This window comes from Capsicum annuum, chromosome 3, assembly GCF_002878395.1.
Source record: "Capsicum annuum cultivar UCD-10X-F1 chromosome 3, UCD10Xv1.1, whole genome shotgun sequence".
Lineage (NCBI taxonomy): Eukaryota > Viridiplantae > Streptophyta > Magnoliopsida > Solanales > Solanaceae > Capsicum > Capsicum annuum.
In genome coordinates, this window is record NC_061113.1 from 42,177,543 (window position 1) to 42,190,714 (window position 13,172).

The 13,172-nt window shown below is 34.8% G+C and overlaps 1 protein-coding gene across 6 annotated transcripts; it reads left to right on the plus strand.

Moving 5' to 3' along the window:
• The first annotated feature begins 621 nt into the window (after positions 1–621).
• LOC107863885 (nuclear transport factor 2) lies at positions 622–8,252 on the plus strand. 6 transcript variants are annotated; one of them, XM_016710070.2, is made up of 9 exons: positions 622–1,050; positions 1,141–1,275; positions 3,518–3,827; positions 4,231–4,571; positions 5,170–5,341; positions 5,501–5,622; positions 5,702–5,767; positions 6,362–6,443; positions 7,779–8,252. In XM_016710070.2, exons 1-9 carry the CDS (start codon positions 1,012–1,014, stop codon positions 7,883–7,885), a joined length of 1,374 nt encoding a protein of 457 aa, XP_016565556.1. In that variant the 5' UTR covers positions 622–1,011; the 3' UTR covers positions 7,886–8,252. The 6 variants fall into 6 exon arrangements, with proteins under 6 accessions (XP_016565556.1, XP_016565555.1, XP_047265279.1 ...); XM_016710069.2 differs by having other exon boundaries at positions 624–1,050; positions 4,228–4,571; XM_047409323.1 differs by having other exon boundaries at positions 678–1,050; positions 3,563–3,827.
• The last annotated feature ends 4,920 nt before the right edge of the window (positions 8,253–13,172 follow it).

Sequence of the window (13,172 nt, forward strand, 5' to 3'; positions counted from 1 at the left end):
AATTATAGTTGTTATGAGGTATGTATGTCAATTTAGTATTCAAATAATGGATACAACTAAAATTAAACACAAGCAAAACTATGCTTGAATTCAAAATACTGGGCCCGTGCATAGCACGGACATGTTTATCTAGTATTTAGTCAAATAATAAACAAAAATCATTAGTCAAAGAGAATCAAAGAACGATTATAGATACAAAGAGAAGGAACCCACTTTAAACAATAAGTAAGCCTATTCTTTTTAAATCCTGATTCGCAACAAAAACTTAGTGCAAATAATATGTGATTTCATTAATCTAAGATGAAATAGACGGTAGATCTGGCTTCAACCACATACATCTTCTAACATGACAAATGTTTCTCTAAATGTGTGAAATTCTTTATTTTATTGTGAGTACATAAATTTTTATTTTTTTTTTGTAATTTATGACTGTTTTAATTATGCGAATTTCTAAATTATAAATCAAGTACGATATTAACTTTATACATGAATGACTTATTTCCCAACTAACTTATGCATGATTTAATAGGTGCATAATTTACCGATAAATCATACTCTAGATAAATAAAGATAAATATCCTGTTTTTATCTTTAATTCAATTGGTAAGTGATCAAGAAGACATGGATTTCTTTTCATAAATCCATTATTATTAAATAGAAAAAAAGAAAATGAAATGACAAAACTGGCAGTGTAACAAATTCACACGCCTAGTCCATAGAAGTGTGTGACGCTGCTCCTTCCATTAGTCACTCGGAATCTCCTTAAACCTCCTAATAAATCGGGAGAGGACCTTTTTTCGTTTGCTTTTTCAAATTCAACTCTCTCTCTCTCTCTAATAATTCATTCTCCTATTTAATTACGGAGATTCGCTAATCCTCCCCTTGTATTGTATAATAAAATAATAATATAAATAAATATAACAATAATAATAATAAAGCTTACCTTTTTCATAGTAATTTTGCCCTGTGTAAACCCTAAAGTTGTTGATCTATCTAGTCTAGGTTTTAATAATGGCGAGCTCATACCCTGCTCCAATTGGTGCTACTCAGGTTCTTAATTAAATCTACTTTTTGAGTTTATGCACCTTAATTTTAGTTCCGATCTTAATTGGGTATTGTTGTTGCTTTTTTTCTTTTCAGGTGGGTTCTTACTTTGTTCAACAATACTATCAAGTTCTTCAGCAGCAACCGGATTATGTTCATCAGTTTTATACTGATGCTAGCTCCATTGTTCGGGTTGATGGTGATTCCAATGAATCTGCTTCTGCCCTTGTGGTCAGATTTCCCTTCTTTCTTTTTCTTTTTCTGTTTAGTAGGAAGTTTGGATTTTTAGCTGTATTATTGTACTTCTTGTTTTTTATATTTATCACCAGTTGTTTTTTATTGTGTTTCGATTATCGCACTATTTTATTTAGTAGAAAGTTTAGATTTTTAGCTTTATATTGTAGTTCTTGTATTTTGATATTTATCATTGGTTGTTGTTTATTGTGTTTCGATTATCACACTATTTTGTTTAGTAGAAAGTTCTGATTTTTCGCCCTTTTTATTGCACTTCTTGTTTTTTATCTTTATCATCGGCTATTGTTTATTGTGTTTCAATTTTCGCACTATTATGTTGTTGTTCTTGTTCGTTTCTGGTAGGTATTGCACTGCTTCCCTTGTTAGTTGTTATGTTTCCTTCTTCTTTGTACTTGGATTTGTTGCACTTGAACCAAGGGTCTTTCGGAAACAGCCTCTCTACCTCCACGAGGTAGTGGTAAGGTCTGCTTACACTCTACCCTCTCCAGACCCTAGTTTGTGGGATATCTCAGGGTATGTTGTTGTATAAATTTTAGATTTTGGTTTATGTTTACAGATATGATCTAATGTCGTTATCTATGACAAAAGTAAATATCTACAGGCTACATGTTCGTTGAATAATTGCATTATGAAGATACTAATCTTTTAGGAAAACACTTATTGCTGTAATTTATCCATATGTAAAATTAGAGATACCTGTCAATAAATGTCGATCACTAAAATAAATCAATTAACTATGCATCAAATCTAAACTAGTTAGGGTCGGTTGTATGGATCCTTTATATCCCCAACCCTCAAAAGTGAAGGCTGATGAAGGATGGGAAGGAGAGAACATTCATAAATCAATAATTTTTCACATCGAAGGCCAGGGGAAGGGGCACGGATGGAAAAGCCCTCACTCCATTAGTTCTGGTTTAGGAAAGTGTCAATGCATAGATCTTGTTTTGAATCATTGTTTGAGGTCATATTCTTCTTCCACGAGCATGACTAGTAAATTTCTTTTTCTTCTTAAGGCAAATTAGGAGCTTTTGGAAGCTTGTGGCTCTCTAAGACCCACAGCAGATAACGGCTACCATGCCTAATCTTGTTTCCAGTTATCTCTTCGTTTGCTTGATTTGTCATTCAATAGATTCGATACTCCATATAATTGTATTGATAATTCTTGACTGCATACAAGACAAAGTGTAGAGAAAAATGCATTGTGTAGACTTCCAATGATGAATGATGCACTTATTCCGTAATCTCACCTTGATGTCTAGATCTTGCTTGCTTGAAGGCTTTTGTATTTAAGTTGGTGCCTTTTTCAATAGTGGGCTACCAATAATAAAGCCCCGTCGAATGTAGGTTCCTCCATCTTCCCTGAGAGAAACAGAGAAGAAAAGCAAACAAGAGATCCCCTTAGTTTCAGCGTCATTTAAATGAAAGGTTTTTAACATTTTGATCTTATCGGCTGATAGTCTACCTTTTATCATAGATAGATATCAATTTCTGAACAATTTTCTTTGACTACCTCTAGAGAGTGCCACCAGCTTATGTATTATTCATTACTCACATTGCTATGTTGTCTAAAGCGATCAATCAACTATGCCTAAACCTGCACTAGTTGGCATCAGCTATCTGAAGCCATGACTCTATTATAGCTATCTCTTTCCAATACAAAATAATTTGTCTTTTAGGGCAAACTAGGTGCTCCCTAGATCTGTACACTGACATACTCTAACCGGCATAAATGTGATTGAATAATAATTTAATAACATATACTTCTTCTAAGCAATATAGGAATGTCTACAAGCTTTTTTACACTATTCCTCTGCCTCAGAAGTTGGAATGTAGATAACAGGTGGATATCCTGTTTTCTTTTTTCAAGAATGCTTATATATGTTTTTACAGAGTTGTACTATTCACCATTTGTTTTGGTTGATTGCCTTTAAGGATCTGATACAACCAGCAATCTTTTCTACTTAGTGACAGTGGGTTGCACCAGAGAACGATTCCTATTAGATTCTCACTTACTAGAATTGTGAAGGAAGTAGGACGATTCTGATTCTCTGATATGACAGAGGGCTGCTGTCCTATTTAATTTTATTATTTAAAGTACCTTATTGTTGCTTACGACTATTAGTCTGTTCAGTTTCTAGTTAACCTTATTTCCTTGTTTGAAAAAGTGCAACTTGTGTTTTGATTGTTGTGTCTTATCATGTGTATGTATTCACTGCAGCAAATCCATACCCTAATCATGTCAATGTGTTTCTCTGTCATTAAGATCAAGACGATAAATTCTCTTGAGTCTTGGAATGGTGGTGTTCTTGTTGTGGTCTCTGGTTCTGTCAAACTGAAGGATTTCAATGGGTGGAGGAACTTTGTGCAAACATTTTTACTTGCACCTCAGGAGAAGGGTTACTTTGTTCTGAATGATGTCTTTCATTTTGTTAATGAGGAGGGGAGTGAACTAGCTCAAGCGCCAGTAGTTTCACAGAACAATCTTGAGGCTCAACCGACTTCCTCTAATCCTCTTGCAGAGCCACCAGGTATTGTTACACCCGGCTTGTATAGAGTGTTAAACATGACAAGATTTTTCAGTGACAACCTCAGTTTTCCTATCTGTTGTATTGATAATTGAACATGTCAGGATGGAAAGAGCTCCTTGCTCTCAGTAGTGCCTCATTAAGGTTCTCATTGTTGTGTATTAGAAGGATAAAGTTCCCTTACGGTGTACCAAGAGATATTTGGAACCAGCATCACCTTTTTGAATTTTCACCAAAACTGCACGAAGAGTGTGGTAGGGGAGAACTGCATCCCCGTTATGCTGGTTTAGCTACATGTCCTTTGTGCATTACTTTCTTTCTCAGATATTCTTGCAAGCTTTCTCAAGAATATCTCATAGATGCCAATTTAAGCATATGAGTTATCTCATTATAACTATTTTAGCAGCCCATGACTATGCCATAGAGGTGGAGGCGACTGAATATGTAAATTCAGTTCATATTCAAGGAAATGATGCTGTTGAAGATTACAGTTATCCAGAGCATGATCACGAGAACCTATATGAGGTTGAGGCTGAGGCTGAGTCCGAGTCTGAGCATGATGAAGCTGAGGCTGAGGATGAGGCTGATGTTACAGAGGAGACTCATTTTGGGGAAGAAACTGCTCAAGTAAGGTCATTCGAGGAGGAGACTTCTTTTCCAAATAATGTGGCCGAAGTCATGCCAGAGCCTGAGCCTGCTGCAGAAGAACCTGTTGCAGAGCCTTCAAAGCTCAGTTATGCTTCTATTGTAAGTACATACATAATTCCATATTCTGTGCACCTTACGACTTGGTCCACATTTGTCCCATTATGCACGTGTAATAGATCCTGTTTTGGTCATTTAACCCTGCCAGATAATTGTATCAATAATAGATCTTATGATCTTTAATACATTATTTTGAACAGCAACTTGTCTATTACATGGCCTCTGGATCAGTTTGAAGTATTGATGGGTATATTGGGCACACCTCTTTAGATGAGAAATTCGTGCATGGAGAAAAATAGATTCATCCACGTGTTGAATATACTTGATGAAAGAAAAATGTAGTAGTAAAAGTGTGTTCCAACTTTTCCAATTTTGTAATTACCCCCACCCCCACCCCCACCCCACACACACCAAAGAGATGGAATTTTGAAAATTTAAAAAGAAACTGACTCCATCCACCCCTCCCGTAAATAATAATCATAATAAACTGACACACTGAAAAGAAAAAAAGAAGGGAAACAGTTTCATAAACAAAGCAAGTGAGATCATGTCTTGTCACATTGTCTTTTGTTCACTTGGGAAATGCTGCAACATTGTCCGAGGGTTTAAGATTTGGAAAATAACTCATTGCAATTGATAGTTAAGAGCTCCAAAAGGAAAACCTGCACCGTCGGTTCGTATCCAGCCATCTTATACCAAGACTGCAACAGCTGTTCCTGAGTGGCAACCTCCGGTTGAGCAGTCAATCTCCATGCCCCCGGCCGTGCCAGAAGCCAGCCTTGACCTCACAGATGAAGGATTTTCTCAAGAAGGTAATACAAGTACACTGCATATTAGGGCATCAGTATTCTTAAGTCTTAATAATTACACTGGGTATGTTGTTGTTGTTGTTGTTGAGTTCCAGCAGTGATAGAATTTGCTTTTGTATTCTTAGCATTTACCTTGATTTTGACTTTTTCTGCCTTCCCCAGGGGAATCAAAGTCTGTCTATGTGAGGAATTTGCCATCTACTGTATCTTCTCTCGATATTTTGCAAGAGTTTAAGAACTTTGGGAAGATCAAGCAAGATGGAGTATTCTTAAGAAACCGCAAGGTTAGTATACATGGTGATCTCTTTATCTTGTGCCTTGTTGTCTATGCATGCTAATGTTTGGATTTCAATGGGTTAACAGGATGTTGGCATTTGCTATGCCTTTGTTGAGTTTGAAGAAGTCCAAGGTGTCCAAAATGCAATCAAGGTTTGAACCTCAATAAGTTTGAGAGTGTAATTTGCCCAGCTTCTTATACTGCTTGATATGACTTGATAAGGAATAGCCAGAAAGGTCTTCTTCCTTTACGCGCGTGCAAGAGATTCTGTTTATTGAATTATTTAGTTTTGCCTTATCCCTAGATGTGACTCTTCATAATTTTTTGCTTAATCTTTTACCTTGGCCTTTTATTTAAGCATAAAATTACAGCATTTATACAATTCATGTTTGAAATGTTTTAGGTCATCTGTCAATTTCTGTGATGTTTTTTTTTTCCTGGACATGGTCTTTCTCTGAGCCACTAGTAGATGTGGCGAATCATGTGGGAGATGTTCACTTGACACATATTGAAGCTGAAGTTTGTTGTCCCAAGTTATAGTATCTTCATCTCATTGCATTTGATATACTTACTATCTTAAGAATCAAAGACATTCTTCTTTGCCTCGGACTGCCTTTTTTAATTTTTGAATCGATATATTTGTTCAAGATTACTGCCATAACTTCATATTCAGGGATTGTCTTTATATGTCATGTCATCCCTCTTTATGTCTAGTAGATAATACAATTTTTTTTCTACTTGCATAGGCATCACCAATACAGTTGGCTGGAAGGCAAGTCTACATAGAGGAAAGGAGACCAACCAGCAATAGTACTTCTCGTGGAGGAAGTATGTGCCTAAAAGCTGATTCCAGTTTTAAATGTGATGATCTTTTATTTTTTATGTTGGTTATCTTGTGTGTTTTTCAAGTCCTTTTGATCAAATCAATGACTGTTGTTCTTGGATATTTTTGACATAATTCTTTGCCTTAGCACTTTTAACCTTCATTTGTTAGTCCAGTTTTTCTGAAGTGAGCCTAGGTAGGAAATATTCCTCTCTTAATTTTACTTCTAGATTTGGAGACCAACTTTTGAATTCTTAAATGATTGTTCAGTCCTCATTAAGTGGGAAGCATGTGAAGCATAGAATTTCTCATTTTCTTGACATAAGATTATTTATGCCAAGAGGCACCACGAGTGTGGCTTAGTGGTCAATGAGGTAGCTGCAAACCTTGGAGAGCAGGTTCAATTCCAACCTAGACAAAAAACCGTACACTAGGTGATTTATTCTCATCTGCCTAAAGCTTCAATGTGTAGAGTTACTTGGTACTTGTGCTAATTGGAGGTAGTGGGTAACTTGTTTGGACAATACTATTATTATAAAAAATAATATCTGAGCTAAGAGGAAAAACAGAGGTATTATCGTAATTAAAGCATATATGAGGTGAATGTTTGAAAACCCGTGGTAGACTCAGAAATCTAACACTGAAGGATGGACATGATGGAGTAGAATTGGTGATTGAATAACGTGAATAATATGTTTCAAGAAAGAAGCTCGCCCGGTGAAGAGTCAAATAGGATATAGGCAGTCCCCATTGAATATCTTGTTAAGCCTCCAGGAATAACAAAAATATGTAGGCTCCTTCAAGGTGAAAAGCACCTACTCTCTTGGGTGGTGGGAGAAAACAATGCACTTGTCACATCCTGTGTTACAGATAGTGGTTAGAATGTTAAGGTGTTAAAACAAGAGGTGAGCCTATTGAAGGGACAGATTAGGATAGAATTAAACAGAAAGGAATACAAAATTGGCATGCGCTGTTACTTTTGGATTCACTAGAAATAGTGTCCTTGGCCGAAGTCCAATATGGGATATGTTGTATTTGGCTTGCACCAGCCTCAGTTATCACACATGGCTTGGCTCGTTTTGTGTCATATCCCTGTGCTGTCTGAAATCTTTTTGTACTTATTTTCCTTCAAGATTGGTCAATTTGTTAAAGGAAAATCGCCCATCTACATCTATATTTGTTGATTCATGCGTAATTCTATCGTATGAGTGCAGATAAATAATAAGGTGGTACAAAAATAATTCTATGATTTGGTTAAAAAACTGTGTAGTCTGTTGTTGTTTGTTTCTTCATATTTTACCCGCTTTTTGCCAACAGTTTTCTCTAAATGCCTTGATCAGGATCAGGAAGGGGTAGAGGCAGAGGAGGTCGTTCTGGCGGACGAACTTTTGGCAGGGGAAGTTATCCTGATGATAGAGTGAAGAGCAATGGCTACCGCGGCATGTGATGATATTAAGAGTATGAAAGGCCAAACATCCAAACTAAGTTATGATTCTGCGGATGAGGATCAGTAAGAAGCGTGGTTACTAGATAGCTTTTATATTTTTGATGGTATTGTCTTTATGGAAAGAATTGTGTTGTTGCCGGTTCTCTTTTCCCGAAGTGTTTTGAGAGAGATTTTCCCCATCTTTCTCCTTTAGTTAAAGGTGTGTTATTATTCTGCTCTTAATTCTTTTTTGTCCTGCAATTCTAGAGGCAGTACTTGTAACTTTGGAGTGATGTTAAGGGTGAGAAATATTTTGAGCCTAGCTGAAAGTGTTGTACTCGACTTCCTTTCTCTGTATTTCAGAAATGTCATGATGTCTTGGTGCTAACAGGAATTTCTCTAAAAGATTAATGCTCGAAGAGGTCAGGGTTCAAGCCGTGGAAACAGCCTCTTGCAGAAATATGGGGTAAGGTTACGATAAACCCTTGTGGTTCGGTCCTTCCCTGACTTCGCACATAGCGGATGCCTATGCACTGGGCTGCCCTTTTGCCTCTCTACCTCCTTGGGTCATGGTAAGGTCTATACATTTTATCCTTTTTAGGTCTCACTTGTGGGATTTCACTCATAATGATGTTGTGATGTTGTATCAGCATTTTACAGAGACGAGAAATTGCTAAGTGAATTCCAAATAAGCAAAGTTTTGGAGAGATGGGAACGTATTATACATATAATCAATAAATTATATTAAATACATATTGTTATGAAGTATAAAGTAGAGAAGAACAAAAGTAGAGAGAGAAGAAAAGAGTGATTATTATTTCTCTTGAGGGATTTTCTTGATGAGTTAATCACAAAGAAGGAAATTTTTTTTTATTTATAGCAGAAAATTAACCTTGAGGTTTTTAACTTTTTCATAAATACACATTCACTATATATGATAAAATAGATTTTTAATATATATGTGGTAAGTAAATATTCACTATATACGGTAATATATTTATAACATTCTCCCTTGAATGTCTAATTGATATATAATGTGCCTCGTTAATATCTTATTAGAAAAAACTTAGTGGAAAAAAAGTCTAGTGCAGGAAAAGAGTACACATCTCTAACAATATGCATATAGACTGCCTTATTAAAAACTTTACAAGGAAAATTTAGTGGGACAAAACCTCGTAAGGGAAAAAGAGTACATCGCGTATTAACTCCCCCTAATGAGAACATTCTTGAATCTTTGCATTCTGATTTTGTGCACCATCTTCTTGAAAGTTGCAATTGGAGGAGACCTGTGAATAAATCAACCACATTATCACTTAAACGAATCTGTTGCACGTTAATATCACCATTCTTTTGAAACTCATATATGTAGAAAAGCTTTGATGAAGTGTACTTCGTTCTATCTCTTTTTATGAATCCTCTCTTAAGTTGTGCTATGCATGCTGCATTATCTCCGTTAGAGCTGTCAATATGGGTCGGACCAGCCCACACGGGCTTTGAGTTTAACGGGTCGGGCCAGGCTAGCCGATCAAAATGATGGGCCAAAAAATACCAAGCCCACACCATTATTCTGTGGGCTGTGGGCTTCACGGGCCAGCTCACTTTTTAAAAAATAATATTTTATAATTTAATTTTAGAATATTACTCTCTCCGTTTAAAAAAGAATGACCTATTTTCTATTTTAGTCTGTTTAAAAAAAATGACCTCGTACCCTTTTTAGCAATTTTTCAATTATAACTTTCCACGTGGCATATTTAAGACCACAAGATTGAAGAGCATTTTCGTACATTTGACATATCTTTAATTTAAGACCACAAGATTCAAAAGTCTTCTTTATTTTCTTAAACTTCGTGCAAAATCAAACTAGGTCATTCTTTTTTAAACGGAGGGAGTAATAAACATAAATATTACCAGACAATATTACATAGTGTTAATATTTGTTAATCAAGTCTCCAACACCCCCCAAAAATACCCCTAATAGCGAAATTAAATAACTTTTGACTTGATATCCTTCAAACCAATTAAAAATACTAATAAACAATCTAAATAGTTGCATTTATTTGACTTACAGGCCGGCCTAACCCATATTGCTCAAGCCCTATGGGCCACGGGCTTATACGGGCCGGGCTAAAAAGCCCTGTTCTTAAATAGGCTGCAAAAATTGAAGCTCAACTCCATCAAACCAACCAAGCCCAATGGGCCTAGCCCATATTGACGGCTTTAATCTTCATATAAAATTGTGTGTATATTGTCACATTTCAAACCACATTTTTCTTGAATGAGATGTATCATGGATCTCAACCATACATATTCTCGACTTGCTTCATGAATAACTATTATATCAGCATGGTTCGATGAAATGACTAGATAGGCTGCTTTGTATATCTCCAAGATATGACAGTATCCCCACATATGAACATATAACTTATTTGAGATCGAGTTTTATACGAGTCATATAAGTACCCGACATCAACATAACCGACAAGATCGTGACTATAATTTTTAGAATAAAATAAGCTAATATGTTTGATCTCATTCCGATGTCATCTAGTAGGAGTAGAACTATACCTTGCTAATAAATTGATCGAAAGACTATATGGGTCTTGTAGTAGTTACAATATAAATTAGTACACCAATTGCACTAAGATATATAACCAATCCAATTCGGTATATTTCTCATTCCAGCAAATAATTTATTGCTTTTGAAAACTCTCCCTGAGTTTCAATAATTTCAAGCTATAAGTTTATGTAATATAAGGATTATAAATAAGTTTTTCAGAAACTTTATATGCTTCAAACATTTTGAATCCTTAAAAAAATTTACATATAAATTTTGTCAAGTGATAATATTTAGTACTTTATGTGTGACATTTAAGGGTGTGCAAAAACTGAACCGACCGATAAACCGAACCGATAAAAATGTTATTGGGTTAGTGGTATTGAGTTATTGGGTTAATAATTTCTTATTGATTTTATAAAAAAATTTATTGGGTAAACAGTTCGGTTTTGGTTTTAGTTTATTAACCGATAACCCAATAAGAATACATTAAGTTACTGTTTTACTCCTATTTGTGTTATATATATAAATATTTATATTACTTATATATACACACACACACACTACTTATTCACAATTCAGAGATTCACAAAGTATTAACCTATTCAGGGAAACAAAGGCACAATACAAAGCACGGGTATTATCATATTGAAAAACTTGAAACATTCAGTAGCTTCCAACAATCATGATTCAACTTTTTTCCGAACTAACATTCAGTTCAAGTTTGAAGATTCTTGTAAACTAAAACACATTGCGCATGATTTTGGCGGCAACTAAGATTTCAATTTTATATGTTAGTTGTTACTATTTATATTTTAAGAGTATTTCTTATTGGTTAAATCGAAAATCAAACCGTTAAAGATCAAAAATCGATAAACTTAAAACTGATAAGAAAATATCTTATTGGTTGGTTATTGGTTTTGCATATTTAAAAACCAAAAATCAATAAACCAAACCAATAATATATAAAACCGAACTGACCGATGCGCACCCCTAGTGACATTTTCAAGTATCTGGATTGCAAATCAAATAAATTTTATGCTTATCAAGATTCATCCTTTCATGTCACTTGATAAATGTTTTTACGTCAGCGTGCTTAAATAAACGTAGAATTCGAATCCTCGAAATCTTTTACAATATTGTGCCAATATTGTATCAAAAATATTAATGATATCTCATTTCGTATCGGTTCATAGTGTGACATAATATTTTGAGATCTCATCGCTTCATTATTTTCAGGTACCTGAACCTCTCATAAGGTTTCATGAAGTTTTATGTCATAGGCTCTTCAAGAGCACATTGCCTTCTTATTATGATTATGTACTCCTTATCCTTTTCAAGGATTATTTCATTTGGAACCGATTAATCTACCACGCTTCACGCATGCATAAACTTTGTCCTTTATAGACACAAAATAGGAGCACTTGCAGCTTAAATATGAGATGCGTTTGGCATTTGACTTGAATTTTCTTTTGAATGAGGATCTGATGATAATTCCTAACATATTTCATAGCTTCTTATAATCTTCCCCTTATGTTAGGAAAACTAACATACATCCTCCATTTTCTTTGAGTAATCCATCTTTTTGCATTATGGTATATTCATTAATCGTATATCGCACATCAAAACTATTAGATGAACAACGTGTGGTTCTTGACCCAGAACCAACTTTGAAGGGGAATTAATCATAATTTATTGGTCTAATGCATACAAGTGCTATTATACGCAACGTATCATATTTCAGATCAACACATGAAGCTTTGTTCTCATTAGCAATGATTTAGCTATTTATCTGTAATATTCCGTACTTACCCTAACTCGATTCAGCTCTTAGTTGCATGTTTAAGGGGCTTAAGACTTGAAATTTTCTCTAAGTGTTAGGGACAGTCATTTTCAAGACCCGTAAACTTTGAGGATTTTCATTTTGGCCTTCTCGACCCCGAGACGTTAGTTTTTTAGTTAATTCATGTTCAGGAATGTAAGAAGTATGTCTTAGGGGAGTTTCAAAATTTTCGGACAAGGTTTGGGGCACATTTAGATCACGAATCCAACAAGTCACCACGATAGGGCGCATCGCGGTGACATTCCCTTTGTGTAACGTTAAAAGTTCATGAAGAATTTCTAGTTCTACAATATATATTTAACACTCACTATGTACATCTTTGGAATGTCACAATCGTTCATGTCAATTTATGAACTTTTATACTAGTAAACTCCAAGTTTACCATGATATACATTTTTCACTTTAGTAAACTTCTTGTTTACTAGGACATGAATTTTGTATTGATAAACAATAAACTCTTAATTTATTATAGCATGTGATCTCATCATGCTTGGATAACTTTTCATATTCAAGTTTCTTATCATAGTAACTTGGAGATATTCAATCTTCCAATTATTCTACCTCTTTTTGCGGTGGATTGTGATATCTTCAGAATCAAGTGCATGTTTGTATTGATAAGCTTTTCTAGATATTATCACATTCGTCCAGGGAATGGATTTATACTTATAACAATCAAAATTTTCATTCGTCAGGAATGAAATATAATTGTGCCTTAAGCCTATTAAATTTTGATAGCTTATAACCTCTTTCATGATATTGTTACTTCAGAAGCAAATCAAGGCATACATATAATGTAGAGAATTTTTCTCTAACATATCTTATAGTTATAATAAGCGTGTGGAAATATTATCACTTTTGATAATTATTATCATATTGTCGCTTCACCTTTATATTCGCACATTCAATTACTT